Below are 16377 nucleotides of genomic sequence, written 5' to 3' on the forward strand. Positions count from 1 at the left end.
ATTTCTATAAACATAACTCTTCTGAACAAGGCAAAAGGGAAAAAAAATGCTTTTGCTGAGATAATACCCTGGCATTTATAGGCTATAATTCCTAGACTTCTGCCTGTGTGTAAATTGCCTTACCAGGTTCTCCAGAGAGACAAGGGAAGGAAGGATGCTTTCCATTGTCATTTGAAAGTTATATTTGAGGTTTTCAAGTATGCCCTTCAGGTGATAGAGTAGTGTGAGAATAATTACCCTTTCAAAAATGCAGCCTGGGCTGCATCTCCATGCATTTATTATCACATATTTTGCCCTTACTTGAAAATTGACCCCACTCAGTATCATTGTAGGGGAGGGAAGGTATCAAGTGTGGTCACAGCTTACAAGATGCTCAGGGAATAAAAAGAGACACATAATACCACCTATCTCCTGTCTTATTTTCAGTCAGTCAGCATATAGGGGAAGACACACAGAGAAATGCCAATATCAAGAAAATTTCCTAGCAAACCAAGACAGTGTGGTCATGTGGCCTTGTTAATCAACAACCACTGACCAACCCCTGCCTTTGACCATCAGGTAGGACCAAGGACTCTACCTTGGCTGTTGCCTGTGCACTTTCTCATCTCCCTATATCTTGCTCAAGGAATGATAATCAAATCAGCAGTTGCAGAAGAACAAGACAATTTACTACCTTATGTCTCCATTCAGAATCTATGTGACTCAGAGTTTCTACAGGCTGCTTGAGTGTGTGTAGATTTGGCAAACTTTTTACAGATCAGGAGTACAGGGCCATAGGGTAAGAGCTTGCAGGAGAAGAATATTAGCATGGAAGGGATGAAAAGAGGGAAAGGAAAAAAAAAGAAAAAGAGAGAAAGGGGGAGGGGGAGCAGAGCCAAGATAGAGATAATTTAAGAAAGGCACTAATCAAATTGTTAGAAGGAAATGACTCTCAAATTACTTCCTGGGATACCTTTTCCACTTTATCCTGTTTGTAAGGTCTACTTGTATCTCCAGTGGACTATCTTAATTGTGCTTCCTCTCTTTCATAGTTGAAGGAAAAATAGAATTTAAAGACTTTACCAAGAAATTGATGAAGACAAAAAACTTTGCAAAGAGCCAGAGTGAGTATAACTGTTTCCTTTTCTCTATATTGGGGCATATATTACAAATTTATACAGATGGGGAAAACATTTTATGGAGCTTTCATCATCTCCATTTCTTCTCAGTATTCGCTTTTTCACAATGGGCTTATAATCTTACATGAAAAACTATAAATGCTAGGTGTCTTGCTGTATATTCTTTATTTTAATGATGAATTTTGGATTATTCACAGTGCCTACCTAGTGCCTGGCAAATAGTAGGTGCTTAAACATCCTTGTTGATTTATTGGTTCAGTCAATCAATCGGCCAGTATTCACTGAACAAATATTGTATAAATGGTACCTTACTAGGTACTGTAGAAGATGTATCAGAAATGTTCTCTGCCCTCAAGGAGCTTACATTCTAGTTAGAGAGGAAAGGCATAAACCCAAAAAAGTTAAAGAATAATAAAAAAATCAAATAAATGTATAAAATGGAGTTACAAGAATTGTTATAAGGCTGATTGCCTAATGAGTGATGTAGACCAAAAGTGAAATCTCTTTGAGTGGAAATGAACTGAGAAGATTTCATGGTGGAGGAGGTAATTGATCTGGGCCTTGAAACACAGCCAAAATTTGCTAATTAAAGTATGTGATTCCTAAACCGCCAAGAGGATTCAAGGGCCAACTTAGGGATTCAGATTGGGACCAGGATAAGCAAAGCCATTTGTTCTTTATGTCTGCATTTCCATTCTCAGGCCAGGACTTGCTGTGGAGGATCTCCATGGCAATGAGGTCAATTTAATGATGTATCATGGCTGATGTGCATCCCTCTACCTTAGAGTTTCTTATCTCTTCTAGTTCATGAGGGGAGAGTATCTAGTCTGGTTTTAAGGTTTTTGGTTTTGTTTTAGCCTGGTTTAGATTTACAGTGTTCCTTAAATAGTAAAGAAATCTAGGCCCAGGAACCAATCTTTTCTTTTCTCTTTTGAAAATATTTTTGTTGATGCCTTTTTCCCCACGTTACCTAAATTTCTTCCCGTATTGCTTCCCAGAGAGTCACCCCATCTAACAAAGAATTTTTTTAAAGAAAAAAGAGAAAAAATATCAGTAAAACTGATCAGTATATTGAAAAAGTCTGAAAATATGTACAACGTTCCACATCCATCGACTTCTTACCTCTGCTAAAGAGTGGGAAGCAGTCTCTTCTCATATCTTTTCTTTGGCACCATTCTTGTTCTTTAAAATTCTGCAACATTAACTTTCAGCAACCAGCCTTTTCAATTAAGCCCTGGAAATTATGTCAATTGGCCAAGAATGGATCCTCTAAAGGAAGCCTATGAGCTAAAGCTTGGCTCTCCGTATAATCCTGGCTCTTACCTGAACTCCCAGAGTAGGGCAACCTTAGGAGATCCTTGAAGTTAAAAGCATAGACAGATTGCAAGGGGAAGAAAGTGCTGTCCAATGGCCTACAATTCACACTGGACCATAAAACATTTGAAGTAGATCAGCTTACTACTAATCGAATGTCATGGGAATCTCTTTGTAAACATTCAGTTTACAACTGGCATTGATTTCTGATAAGCCGCTCTGAAAAGCTAAGGAGTATGCTTTTAGGCATACTCCATATTTTAAATGTCCCATGCCCTATTATTGTTGGTCTGGATTAACATTGTTTTTGTGACAGTGATTAATTGATTAATTTGATATTTCATCAAAAACCAGTGATTTTTTTAACGGTACACAGCTGGAGCACATGAACTATTTAATTAATATACTTTATTGAAGTCCAGATTTGCCCCACTCCACAAATTAAGGGTTTCTTTAGGCTCATCAACCAACTAGTTTCACACTTTGATTTTTATATCCCTATAGGAATACAAAATGCACAAAATATTGTTACTAATATTGTTGATGAGAAAGTCAACATTGCTGATGTGATGCCTACCCTGGAGAGCATGGGGGTCGAGTTAAGTAAAGAAAAGCTTACAGAGACTATAAAACCCATTAAACCCGATGGTGAGTATTGTAGCTAAATCTCAGGTTGTTTGTGTAGAACATGTATATTCTTTCAGCTAGAATAATTAAAATTACAGTCATCCCAACAAGGTTAAAAGTTGGGTGTTGGGTGATTATGGCTCTGTGTTTATATTTCTTCATTTTGGAAGGTGAAATAGGAAGACGGTATGCCAATATCAGGAGGTAGGGAGAAAGGGATGAGGGGGAGGAAGTTGATGAAGTTTTCCTCCCCTTCCCACCCTGACGTATAAAACACCATCTCACAGGCACATACCACCTAATGTCTTTAATTAGCTAGACAAGATCACAATGTTAGGTGAAACAATCTTTCGTGGAATGAGGCAATGAATTCCACAGAGGTAATACTCTAAATGTGTGTGAGTGTACAAATGATAGTACAGCAATGTCTGTGACTTTAAAATGGAATGCAGTTATAATGCAGTAACAACTGTGCAATAATGGTTGATTGTGAAATCTTGTGAATTGAATTAAAACAACTTTCAAAAAGCAGCTTAGTAGCATAATGGATAGAGTGCCAGGCCTGATGTCAGAAAGATTCATCTTCCTAAGTTCAGATCTGGCCTCAGACACTTACTAGGTGTGACCCTGGACAAGTCACTTAACCCTCAGTTTCCTCATCTGTCAAATGAACTGGAGAAGGAAAAGGCAAACCACTTCAGTATCTTTGCCAAGAAAACCCCAAATGAGGTCATGAAGAATTGGACACAATTGAAACAACCAAACAAGACACAGTGCATGTTCTTTAATGTCATTTAATATATTACACAACTCGTCTTCTTTAATGTCATTAATAAAACCATTTTGGCTTCTGATGTTGAACCATTTGATGATGCCAGAAACTTGAGTAACAAGAATTTTCTTTTCTGGGTCTTCATTAGCTGTGGCTTCTGAGGAGGTGGTAATTATAGTACATCAGAGGAAGTTGCCAGGTCTCATCTCCACAGGGGTTACTTCCCTGAACTATGACTGCAGACGCTAGGCTGGAAGCAAGGCCAGTAGTCTGGGAGTGCTGAATTCTCAAAGCTCTTAGGCTCTGTATCTTGGTATGCCTCCACTGGGGTCTGAGGGGAGATCGTGATTTAAATAGTTGTACCTGCCCAGAACATGTTGCCTCCTATCTCTTCCTCAGGGTACCTTACTACATTAGGTAGACTGACTCATATGCCAGTTGGTGGCAGTTGGACAGAGTTGGTATTGGTGGTGGGAGGGATGGGAGCCCCTTCTCCACCAGAATTACTCCTTTTAATGATGATTGCAAAGGCCAACTTGGAAACAGAGCTGGTGGCCTCAGTGTGTGTGTGGGTGTGTGGGTGTGGGTGTGTGAGTGTGTGTGGTGTGTGTGTGTGTGTGTGTGTGTGTATGTGTGTGTGTGTGAAGGCATGCTATTCCCAGGACTCTTAGGCTCAGGGTTCTAGGCTATTCCCACCAGGGCCTAAGGGATAAATCTTGAGACCTCTCAATAGGGAATCACCGTCTGTCAAGACTTGTCTCTGACCTGTGTCCAGTGCTGTCCCCTGGAAACATTTGTAAATCATTATCATCATTCTTTGGAGCATCTAACCTGTTTCATAGCTTCCTTCCTTAAAGCTCGTACAGTCCAGACATCCTGCTTTTCTCCTATCTCATCACATTCTTTCACCCTTCAACATCATGACAGCTTGAGATTTCTGTCTCTCCTCATGTTATTCTTTTGTTTTTCTTTTAAAGGATTTCTTCCTTTCTTTCAAATAGCATTTCATTTTGACAATCTAGTGGGAGAGTTGTGAGTTGCTTTTCCTGTCCTTGACCAATTTGTACTTTCCAAATGTGTAGATTTCCAAAATAAAGCACATTCCTTTTATGCTTTACTCTTTTCATTACAATCCCTTCAGGTCTCTGGTGCATTCCCCTCGCCCTCTATTCTTGCTAAAGCACAGACCTCAGAAGTCTGTTGTTCTTGCTAACCATTGCTGCCAACTGCCATGGAAAACAGCCCTAGTGCGCTCTGTTGTTCTTTGGGCCAGGAGCCCAGATGCCATCACCAGAGAGAGAGGGACTTTTCTGTCTGGTTTCTCTCGTCTAACACAGACTTTTATGTAGCTCATACTTTTGGTCTGCAATTGGAAGAATTCTGCTGAACCCTAATGATAACAGTAACTGTAATCTCCTCTTTGTGAAAAACTTTACAGAAGAATTTTAACTTTTAGTCACTTCATTTCCTTCTCTCACTGTTATTCAGATGCTCTTTACTTAGATTTTGCCTCTGTTGCATCACTATCTTGTCATTTTAAAAATAAAATATATTTGACAGTTTACTTTTTTTATTCACTTCACACACACACACACACACACACACACACACACACAGAGAGCCCCCTTCTCTCATCCTCACCCTTGCAGGAGGGAATCCAGAATCCCATTCCACTCACCCTAAAGCAAAATTCTTACTGTCTTCTACCATCCTCCTCCCCCGAGCAAACATGGCTGCTTACATTGACTGAATGAGCCTGGGAGTCATCAACTACAGTCCTTCCAGGAAGATGGTGAACCATCAGGCTTTAACATGTGCTCTATTCCTGTCCTCTGAACTTAAGGACCATCCATCCTGCTTCTATGTGTCATGTCCCCCAGTAAGAATATGAGCTGCTAAACTAGAAAATAGTATGGCAAAAACTGGGCATAGACCAACATCTTATACCCTATATCAAGATAAAGACAAAATGGGTATAGGATTTAGATATAAAGAGTGAGACTATAAGCAAACTAGGAGAGCAAGGAATAGTTTACCTTTCAGATCTATGGAGAAGGGAAGAATTTATGACCAAACAAGAGATAGAGAACATTATGAAATGCAAAATAGACAATTTTGATTACATTAAATTGAAAAGTTTTTGCACAAACAAAGCCAATGCATCCAAGATTAGGAGGGAAGCAGAAAACTGGGAAACAATTTTTACAACCCGTGCCTCTGATAAAGACCTCATTTCCCAAATATATAGAGAACTGAGTCAAATTTATAAGAATACAAGTCATTCCTCAATTGATAAATGGTCAAAGAATATGAATGGGCAGTTTTCAGAGGAAGAAATTAGAGCTATCTATAGTCATATGAAAAAAATGTTCTAAATCACTATTGATTAGAGAAATGCAAATCAAAACAACTCTGAGGTACCACATCACACCTAGCAGATTGGCTAACATGACAAAACAGGACAATGATAAATGTTGGAGAAGATGTGGGAAAATTGGAACACTAATGCGTTGTTGGTGAAGTTGTGAACTGATCTAACCATTCGGGAGAGCAATTTGGAACTATGCACAAAGGGCTATAAAATTGTGCATACCCTTTGACCCAGCAATACCACTTCTAGGGCTGTATTCCAAAGAGATCATAAAAATGGGAAAAGGACCCACATGGGCAAAAATACTTATAGCAGTTCTTTCTGTGGTGTGAAAGAATTTGAAATTGAGGGGATACCTATCAATTTGGGAATGGCTGAACAAGTTGTGGTATATGAATGTAATGGAATGCTATTGTGCTATAAGAAGTAATGAGCAGGAAGACTTCAGAAAAACCTGGAAAGACTTGTATGAACTGACGCTGAGTGAAGTGAGCAGAATCAGGAGAACATTGCACACAGTAACAGCCATACTGTGCGATGACCAACTCTGATAGACTTGGATCTTCTCAGCAACGCAAGGATCTAAGACAACTCCAAAAGACTCATAATGGAAAATACTATCCACATGCAGAGAAAGAACTATGGAGTCTGAATGCAGATCGAAGCATACTGTTTGCTCTCCTTTTCCTTTGTTGTTTTGTTTTGTTGCTTCATTCTCATGGCTCCTCCCATTAGTTCTAATTGTTATTTACATCATGACTAATGGGAAAATATGCTTAATGTGAATGTATAAGTAAAGCCTATACCAGATTGCATGCTGTCTTAGGGGGCAGGGAGGAGGAGAAAATTTAAAACTCAAAATCTTATGGAAGTGAATGTTGAAAATCGAAAATAAAAAAATTAATCATTAAAAAAAAGAGTATGAGCTACTTTGAGATCAGAACACTTGCTCAGCAGTATTTGGCACATTTCGTTGTTGTTCAGCCATTTTTCAGTTGTGTTGGACTCTTCATGACCCCATTTGGGGATTTTCTTGGCAAAGTTACTAGAGTTGTTTGTCATTTCCTTCTCCAATTCATTTTATAGATGAGGATGAAGCAAACAGAATTAAGTGACTTGCCTAAGGTCACACAGCTAGTAAGTATCTGGGGCCAGATTTGAACTCAGGCCCTCCTGACTCCAGGCCCAGTGTCCTACCCACTGAGCTACCCAGCTGGCCCTTTCCAACTCATATTGTGATTCTGTTGATTCACTAATATGGAAATATAAATGATTGAGAAGTGATTAAAAATGTAAAAAAAACTGAAGTGGTGAGAAATGATGATCATTCTCAAGTCAGTTTCTGTGATAACTTTATTTGGGCTGCATATGGAACACAAAGCAAAGTTGTTTTATAGAGAAGGAAAGAAATGAGCAAGGCAATTTGCTTCCTAGTAATACCAATAATCGACCTTCAGGGACTCTAGGGCCATATTGGGACCTAGGAAGCCTTTACTGCCTGAATCTTCAATAGTATTCCTAGGCCAAAGTTTGTTCTGCAGGATTCCCCATAAGAATGAGGGGAGCTCCATAACATGGTTCATTCATACCTTTTCCCTTCCTTAGAGGCTCTTAGACACATTGAACAGTGAGGAGAGGATCTAGTGTGGTTCAAACTTAGAGTATTCCTAAAGTACCTCAGGCAGTTCATAGGACAAATGCCAGTCTTCTACTTTACAGTGTACTGTGTGGGGCCAAGTTTATAAAGTATAACTGTCTCTCCATAGTCTAAATTGTTTTTGTTTTTTTCCCCTTTTCTAGAAAAGAGAAATGTGAAGTTTCAGGACATAGTCAACAACTTGATTTCAAGCAAAGATGCTTTAAAGGGCCAACGTGAGTATTAATGAACCTTCCCATTTTTGTGTTGGTACACACTCTGTGACTTAAATGGAAATTTAACCTTATATATCTTTTCCACAACTCTTCATTTCCCTCACTTTCAGCTCTTTTAAACATGGGAGTGTTGTCTTACATGGAAATCTAGAAATGTCAAATTCCTTGCTAATTTAAAAAAAATACTTTTCTGGTGAACTAAATTGGTCAAACAAATTTTTTGTGTAGCTCCTGTATATAGAATGATTTGGTTGATGGATGAATTGTGGTCCCTGCCCAAAACGATCATTGCTCAAAAGAATAAGGGGTAGATTCAGAAAAGCTACCTTTTCAGAAATTGAATAACTGTATAAGATAATGTTACCAGAAATCTCACAAGGCAATATAAGGGAGTATTGGGAGAAAAATTGCCCAGTGAGTGGTATAAATAATAATAAGTATTTTTCATAGAGGGTCTTGAAAATGAGAGGAGAGGATTGGGAGGGAAGGAAAGGGAAAGCATTAAAGATTTGGGGAGTCCAAATTTAAAAGAATTCAGAGAAAAAATAGGAGCTTATGGGCTAAAGTTCTTCAGGGGAATTTAGCTCAATGAGCGATGGTAAATTTTCATGAATGAAATTCTGAACAGAGAAAAAGAAAGAATATGTGGGTACTCATCATCAACAATCATCATGGTGGCTGAGCTGGCTATTACTATCAATGACAGAAGCAGTATCCTATGATGACAGTCAGATCAGCCGACTTGATGGTTAGTGACAGTGACCACCTCCTTGTCTGTCAAGTCATATACTCATATATATGAGGATATGTGTTATTTCCACTGACAAATCTATAATTTCATTTATCCTGACTTTTTAGGACTCTAGGTCCTTACAAAAAAAAATGAGATTTCTGTGGGATGGAGTAATTTAGGAAGGGCTTAATAGAGGAAGGAGTTTTAACTAGACCTTGAAGAGTGGACAAAATTTATTGTCCATTTGTTAGTTTGGACCAGGTATGCAGAACACAAAGAAAGAGAAATAGCTTTGTGGAGGGGGAAGGAGATGAGCTAGGCTTTGAAAGGTGAGTAAAGTTTGCTGCCCAGTAATGCCATTCATAGACCCTCAGGGATTGTAGAGCCAATTTAGGGACTCAGATTAAGACCAGGGAAAATAATGAGAAGTTTTTCCTGTTTGGGTCATCATATACATTCCCAGGCCAAGTTCCATTCTGGAGGAACTCCATGGGAATCAGGTCTATTTCATAACTTGCTTTACTTGTACTTTTTGCCTTTCTTTAGAGGTGTTTAGCCACACTGGACAGTGGAGAAAAGATCTGGTGTGGTTCATACTTGAAATACTTATAAAATATCTCAGAATCCTTGGAAGGCCTTGAAAAACCATAGGTTTTAACCAGGCTCCCTAAAATCTTGTTAGCTGGCCAAGCATGGATATGCTGTGAGCCAAAGCTTATTCTACTATTCAATCCTGTTTCTAACTTGGAAATAGGGAAATCTGTAGCTCTTCCATTTCTTAAGGTTCACAGTCTAATCAAGAGGGAAGGGGAGAAAGTATCCCAACCATCCCAAAACCCACCCAAACACACTGGGCCACAAGGCCTTTGAAATCTGTTTGTGAATAATCATAGATTATCATGAAACTCTTTGCAGCATTCACTTTGTAACTAGCTGGCATTGTTTGTTAACCAACCAGTCTCAAGAGAAAAAGAAATTCATGGAATCATAGGATTCCATGATTTAAAATCATAGGTCTGTCCCTTTATTTAACGGCATGAATTATGACAATGAGGTCATGTATTACTCTAATGGTATCTTATCAGAAGGAATGAATATTTTTATTTGATATGATACCTTGAGGTGCTAATATTTTATTCTTGTGTAATTCTAAGTAGAAGTTTGGGAACCTTTTCGTTCTCAAACCACTTTGATATAGCCTCAAACCCAAGAGTCATGGATTTAGAAAATGAATACATTTTCCATCTAAGGATGTTTTTTCTTTAGACTTCTTTATCTGCAGACTCAATAACTTAATATGTTTACACTCAGATTTTTATTTATCTGTAGAAATAGAAAATGCACGTACAGTTCTTTCCAATGTCACTGATGGGAAAGTTGCTCTTGAAGATTTGTCACCTACCATGGAATCCTTGGGGATTGAGTTAAATGATGAAGCTCTCAAAGAAACACTAAAATCTGTTGAACCTGATGGTAAATACCTCATTTGTCTATCAAGTTAATATGTATAAAATATGTACAAAAACTACATTAATTCCATTTTCTCAGCCTCAGTTTCCTTATCTTTGAAATGGAGGTGATAACACTATCTATTTCCTGAGATTGTTGTGAGGATCAAATGAGAGGAGATATGTGAAGTGTTTTGCAAACCTTTGAGTTCTATTTAAATGCTAGCTGTTACTGTTATGCTAGCTATTATGGGCAAAACTATGATTGCCCTCATCTCCACAATTCAGGACAAGAAGTCCTACAAGAAGTACAATGGCAGGGCAGTTGTGTGGGGCAGTGGATAGAGCACTGACCCTAGAATCACGAGGACCTGAGTTCAAATCCGGCCAGAGACACATGATACTCACTAGCTGTGTGACCCTAAGCAAGTCACTTAACCCCAATTGCCTCACTAAAAAAAAAAGTACAATGGTAAGAGAATAGTTATGAGGATTGGAGTTCTGGGAGGAAATCATATGGGAGAGGGGAACAGAAGGAATATTAAGATAGAATAGGGAGTGGCACTTCCATCAATTTCCCAGAAATAACTCTATCCTGATGGAACTATATCAGGTAATCAGGTATTTGTATCTTATCTCAGTATACCTTTTTCTGGGTTCAAACAGCATATGAAGTTTTCTGTCCTAATTCTTGAGACCCCTCCCTAGTATTTACTCTTCATCATGCTTAGTTTTTTATGCCCGTGGTTATGCCCAGGGAATGTGTGCTGATTTTTTGTTGCAAAGTGATTGCCACAGAAAGCCTCTTGCTGCCCTGAAGTTGCTGTCAGCCAGATTATTTTAAATCATTTGTCAGTTTTTGATTGTTGGACACCTTAGAAATTTATCCAACATCCCAGGGAAGGTTTTGATGATCTGGTACCCCACCAGGAATTTGAATTGTCTGTAAAGAACAGCTAAATGGCCCAGCAGATAGAGCACCAGGCCTGGAATCAGGAAGATTCATCTTCCTAAGTTCAAATCTAGCCTCAGATATCTGTGTGACCCTGGGCAAGTCACTTGGCCCTGTTTGCTTCAGTTTTCTCACATGTAAAATGAGCTGCAGGAGGAAATGGCAAACCACTCCAGTATCTCTGCCAAGAAAACCCCAAATGGGGCCACAAAAACTTAACAACAATAAAGAGACCCCCTCGCATGATATAAGCTCCTTGATGGCAAGGATTATGGTTGAATTGATCCAGAAGTTCCAGAAGAATCTGTGTATGGTATGTAGGTTTTAATTCCCTATTACTTTGCACTCTTTCTGTTTTCCTCCTTACACACATGTATCTAAGTATCCAAAGGGTCACATAGACATCAGGGTACCTAAGCTCCTGGAAGCTCAGAACCTCCCAGACGGGGTATCACACTGTGTTCTTTTGTTCTACAGGGACTGTAGAACAGTGGATGCAAAGAGGAAAGTGTCTATTGCACTTAGAACTGGTCCTGAGGAGACCTTCCCAGGATGATTTCATAAATAACATGCAAACTTGACTAGTGAGACCCCCATAGTCTGTAGACCTAGCCAAAGTCCATGCTGGGGAAACCTTTTCCTTAAGCCTCTCAGAATTCAAATAACAAGCCCTAGATGCCAAGTCTTATGGCACAAAGACAAACACATCATCTCCAGGTTCTTTCTTATGGGTTAGATGATATGTTATGATCACCTTTCATGAAATCCTTAGATATACAGTATAATTTTTACTAGTCTATAACAAGTGAAAGGAAAGTCTCTCTGGTGGGCTTTATATGTAAATCTATAGAAATCATAGGCAATGGGAGTGTGACACGTGTTCAGATTGTCTCATATGGCATCTCCACTTGGAGGACACCAGGGAGAAGATGGCATCTCTCCACGTGGAGGATGCCAGGGGATTGCTTCCAGGAGAATTGTGAATGATGGGTAATGTGAATTCCTTGTGGAGACTAATGGTAGACATTCTATAACTGGTTCTGATCAGCTAACCATGTGTTGAAGAAGAGGATCTTTGATTGCCTGTGGAGGCATTCAAAATATCCTATCCACTTCAATTATGGTCTTTGAGCCTCAGTGCTCTTCAGGGAGCCTGGCAATAGGTGAAGGGAATAGCACCTATGATGATGTGAGTTCAAAAGATCCAGAGGGGTTACTTAGCCACCCATCATTCTGGAGTTTGGGTTTCACATCGAGCACAACATTGATAACTTAGAAGTAAGGAGCAATTTTGGGGAGTGATCAGTCTTCAGGAACTTAGCCCAGTAGGAGATAAGATGCAGGCCCATCAGGCAGTTATGTGCATCTGCACATGAACATGGTAAGACCAATGCTGTGTAGGAACTGGGTGAAGTTTTGAGCTTAATCTACCCCCACCTATGGTTAAGGTGGTATAGGGAGGATTATGCCCTCAATGTGTTGCACTATATTTGTATTTTGTTCTGGCTATATCTTTGAAGTAAATATTCCTTTGTAAAAGGTGTCTAGGGTTAAGTAGTTAAATGGAACAAGGGGGGATTATTGGCCTCCTAAAATGGAGGTAACACTGCTAGCTGGGGCTTGAGGTGATAGCAGAAGAGGAAAACATACCAACAAACTCTGAAGGGTACCCCAAAGCTTTTAGGGGATGATGTAATCCTTGAGAGCCTCAGACTTGGCTCTGTGAAAAGGTGTAGAGGTGGGGCAAGAGCTTTTAAGTTACACGGAGAATATAATGCATAATACCATGTTATTTTGGTATTGAGAACACTAATACCACTTTTATGGTAACTATCATGTATATAGTCATGTTTTAGGATAGATGATGTCACCTATAGTATGTCCAATCAGACCCAAAAAGTATTTATTAAGGACTTCCTCTACGCGAGGTACTAGGCTAGGCACTAGGGAATGCAAAGACAAACAAACGAATAGTAAGTCTGTGCCTTCAAGAAGCTTACATTTTCCTGGGTAGATACAACATGTAAATGGATAAGCATATTCATGATATTTTGAGAAGTTGAGGAGGAGGCAAAAAGAGAGTGCTGACAACTAAGGGGATCAGGAAAGGAGATGACACATGAATTGAGCCTTGAAGGCAAGATGGAGATTTTTTTTTTTTTTAGGTAATTGGGGTTAAGTGACTTGCTTAGGGTCACACAGTTAGTAAGTGTCAAGTGTTTGGTCTGAGGCTGGATTTGAACTTAAGTCCTCCTGACTTCATGGCCAGTGATCTATCCACTGTACCACCTAGCTGCCCCCCAAGATGGAGATTTTTAGAGGCAGAAGGGAAAACATCTAAATTGTTAGAAGAGGAAACCATGTTATATGTGAACTACCATGGTTAACTGTTATATTTGGAGAGGAGAATTGAACTGCTTTACTTTCAACTAATGGCTAGATGCTGCCAAATGCCAGGTCTATCCAAATAGGCTGTAATGAACAGCAATGAGGAGATTTGTGAGTTTTATACATTATCATTTATGTACAAATGGCTACCACTGGAGTGCTTGACAGCAATTCTGTTAAGAAAGGGGGACAAGTCATGGGAGTTAATTTAATTGGTGAAGAATTATGAGTAACTGAAGATAACTTCTCTCTCTTTTTTGGGGGGCATGGAGTTGAGGCCATTGGGGTTAAGTGACTTGCCCAGGGTCATACAGCTAGTAAGTGTCAAATGTCTGAGGCCAGGATAACTTCTCTCTTAATAGTATTTTAGCTAAGGACATTACAAGATATGTTCTTAAATTCAGAATTTTTCTTGAAAAATGAAACCTAGTACAGGATGTATTGGAAGTTTCCTTTGTATATGAAAAAATTCAGCCTGTAACTTTTCTAGGTGGCAGTTTTTATTATTCTAAATATGGACCAATTCCAGACTGTATTGCATGTACCTTTACTGTTATTGCATTATAACTCATTGTTGAGTAGAAGTTCTTAACCCAGGGTTTGCGGAGTTTTTTTTTAATACTTTGATAATTGTATTTCAATATAATGGGTTTCTTCTGTAATGTTCTGAATTTTATTTTATGCTTTTAAAATGTTGTTCTGAGTGGGGGTCCATAAGTTTCACCAGCCAGGCAAAAGGGACCTTATAGAATGATTTTTTTAAATTCACAAACCAAAATGGTGAGTGGGAGTGATTCTCAAATGATTTTGCGTGACAGTTCTCAGTTTGAAATTAGGTTATTAATTAAGTTCCATTGTAGGTCTCTAAGAGATAGCTTGAAACAAGAGGTGAACAAACATTCCCCATCATATTATTTCTTTCACTAAATGTCAGATGCCTCTGAAAATGAGTGATTTTGTGATAAATCAGTGTCCCCTCTAGGTAAAGAAAAATAGAACACAAAAAACATATTGAAGGATATTCTTTATCGTCAACAGAGTTTTCAGGTGGGCTGCAAGTCCCGAGTGGGACCTGGGGCAGGAGGGGGTTGGGGCAGAAATCAAGATGGCTTCCCAACTTTCTCTATTGTGCAAGAAAGGTCCCATTTCTGCTGTGAGTGTTGTTTCACCCACGTCCTTTACTTCTCAGAGGTTTTAGGATGCTGATTGCTCCAGACCTATTCTTTGGGCGCGGGGATGGGGGTGAAGATCTTTAAACATTGTAAATGGTTGAGAGGGCAAAGGAAGGGAGAAAAGAGTCTGATTCACCCGTGACTGAATTTGTAAATGTTTGGGGCTTGTTCTCATAGAGAGAGAGGCCTGTGCTCGTAGCCTTAATTCTACTCTGAAACTTCCTTAGAGTCCGGGGGCCCACTCATTGGTTCATAAGGGGCCTCATGGAAGAATAAAGAACAAAAGTAATTAAGTTTGTTCGTTGCCTGAATTTGTGACTTGACTCTTAACTTCCCTGATCTATTTGCCGTAGACTCTAAACATGCTATAGTTGCAGCAAATAGATTAATTTTCATTAGGGGCCTTTTGGTTCAAACTTTATATATTGGGGTAGCTTGTAGCTGTGAAATGAACTAGCGTCAGTTACTGGGAGCTATAATAAGCTCCAACACCTCTGTCTACACAACAGTAAAAGACGTTCCTCTGAAAATTATTCATTTTTAATTTACCTTATAGATTTAACTTTGGAGGGTCTGCTTGTCTGTCCACTAAAATGTAAATTATGTTTTGCTCTTTTACAGATGATGGGAAAATAGATTTCAAGGACGCTATCAAGCAATTCATTAAGCAAAGAAAGTCACAAACAGCCCAACGTGAGTAATATCAGTGAGCCTTTTTATTTCTGTATTGCTTCATAAATTATGATTTTTTCTGCCTTTCCAACAATATAATTTTATCTCATTTTTAGTTTTTTTAAAAGTGGAAATATAGTCTGAAATGCAATGTCAGGAATGCCAAACTTTTTTCCTGTATTTAAAAAGTTGGCGGTAAACTTTTAGTTATTTAAACAGTTAGTCAACTGATATTTATTTTATGATTATCATGTATACCAGATACAGTGTACCATAATAGATAGAGTGCTGCAAGCCCTGTTTTCAAATCCTAACTCTGACACTTATTAAGTCTATGACCGTAAGTAAGTCACCCTCAAAAAATCTCTATATAGATGGATTATGATATGATTGGTATTCCACTTCTCTCTGATATATACCTATATTCACAAACTATGTGGTTGCTGTTTTGAGAGATGCTATGGTATATCAGAGAAGCTAGTAAGAGAGTGAGTTTCAGTATAAATACAGAAAGTTTTGTCAATTTCTAAGAGTTAAATAAATGGTTAATATAATAATGTAAGAGATATTACCAGGTGGTATAAGGCAAGCCAATTCTTATTCTGGACAGTCCTAATAAGAGCTAGATGAATTTCAGGGCATCCTTTCCTACTTAATTCTTTAATCCTCCTATCCCATTTGAGTGTTCTTAGCTTCTCTGGAGAGGATCTGAAATATCTGTAGTTTGGTTCAGACTTACTTTGCTCCTAAGACATCATAAGGAAGCCCAGGTGCTAACCAATCTATTTAACCAAGGTCCTTAAAACTTTGGTAGTTGAACCTGAATTGATCTACTGAATGTAGTTATGAGCCAAAATTTCCTCTGTATACAATTCTGATCCTAATCTGGTTCCCTCAGGAAAATAAAACCTAAATCTATCTTAAAGTTCAAGTGGTAA

At 38.7% G+C, this 16377-nt stretch overlaps 1 protein-coding gene across 1 annotated transcript in view; it reads left to right on the forward strand.

The window, feature by feature from the left end:
• Nucleotides 1-16377, forward strand: part of EFCAB13 (EF-hand calcium binding domain 13) — a 180397-nt gene that overhangs the window by 130540 nt on the left and 33480 nt on the right. The window contains exons 24-26 of the mRNA XM_027872969.1: nt 2937-3080; nt 8003-8074; nt 15389-15460. Coding sequence (XP_027728770.1) covers nt 2937-3080; nt 8003-8074; nt 15389-15460 — 288 coding nt within the window. The remainder of the gene's footprint in view (nt 1-2936; nt 3081-8002; nt 8075-15388; nt 15461-16377) is intronic.

This window comes from Vombatus ursinus, unplaced genomic scaffold, assembly GCF_900497805.2.
Source record: "Vombatus ursinus unplaced genomic scaffold, bare-nosed wombat genome assembly UNPS02014801.1, whole genome shotgun sequence".
NCBI lineage: Eukaryota > Metazoa > Chordata > Mammalia > Diprotodontia > Vombatidae > Vombatus > Vombatus ursinus.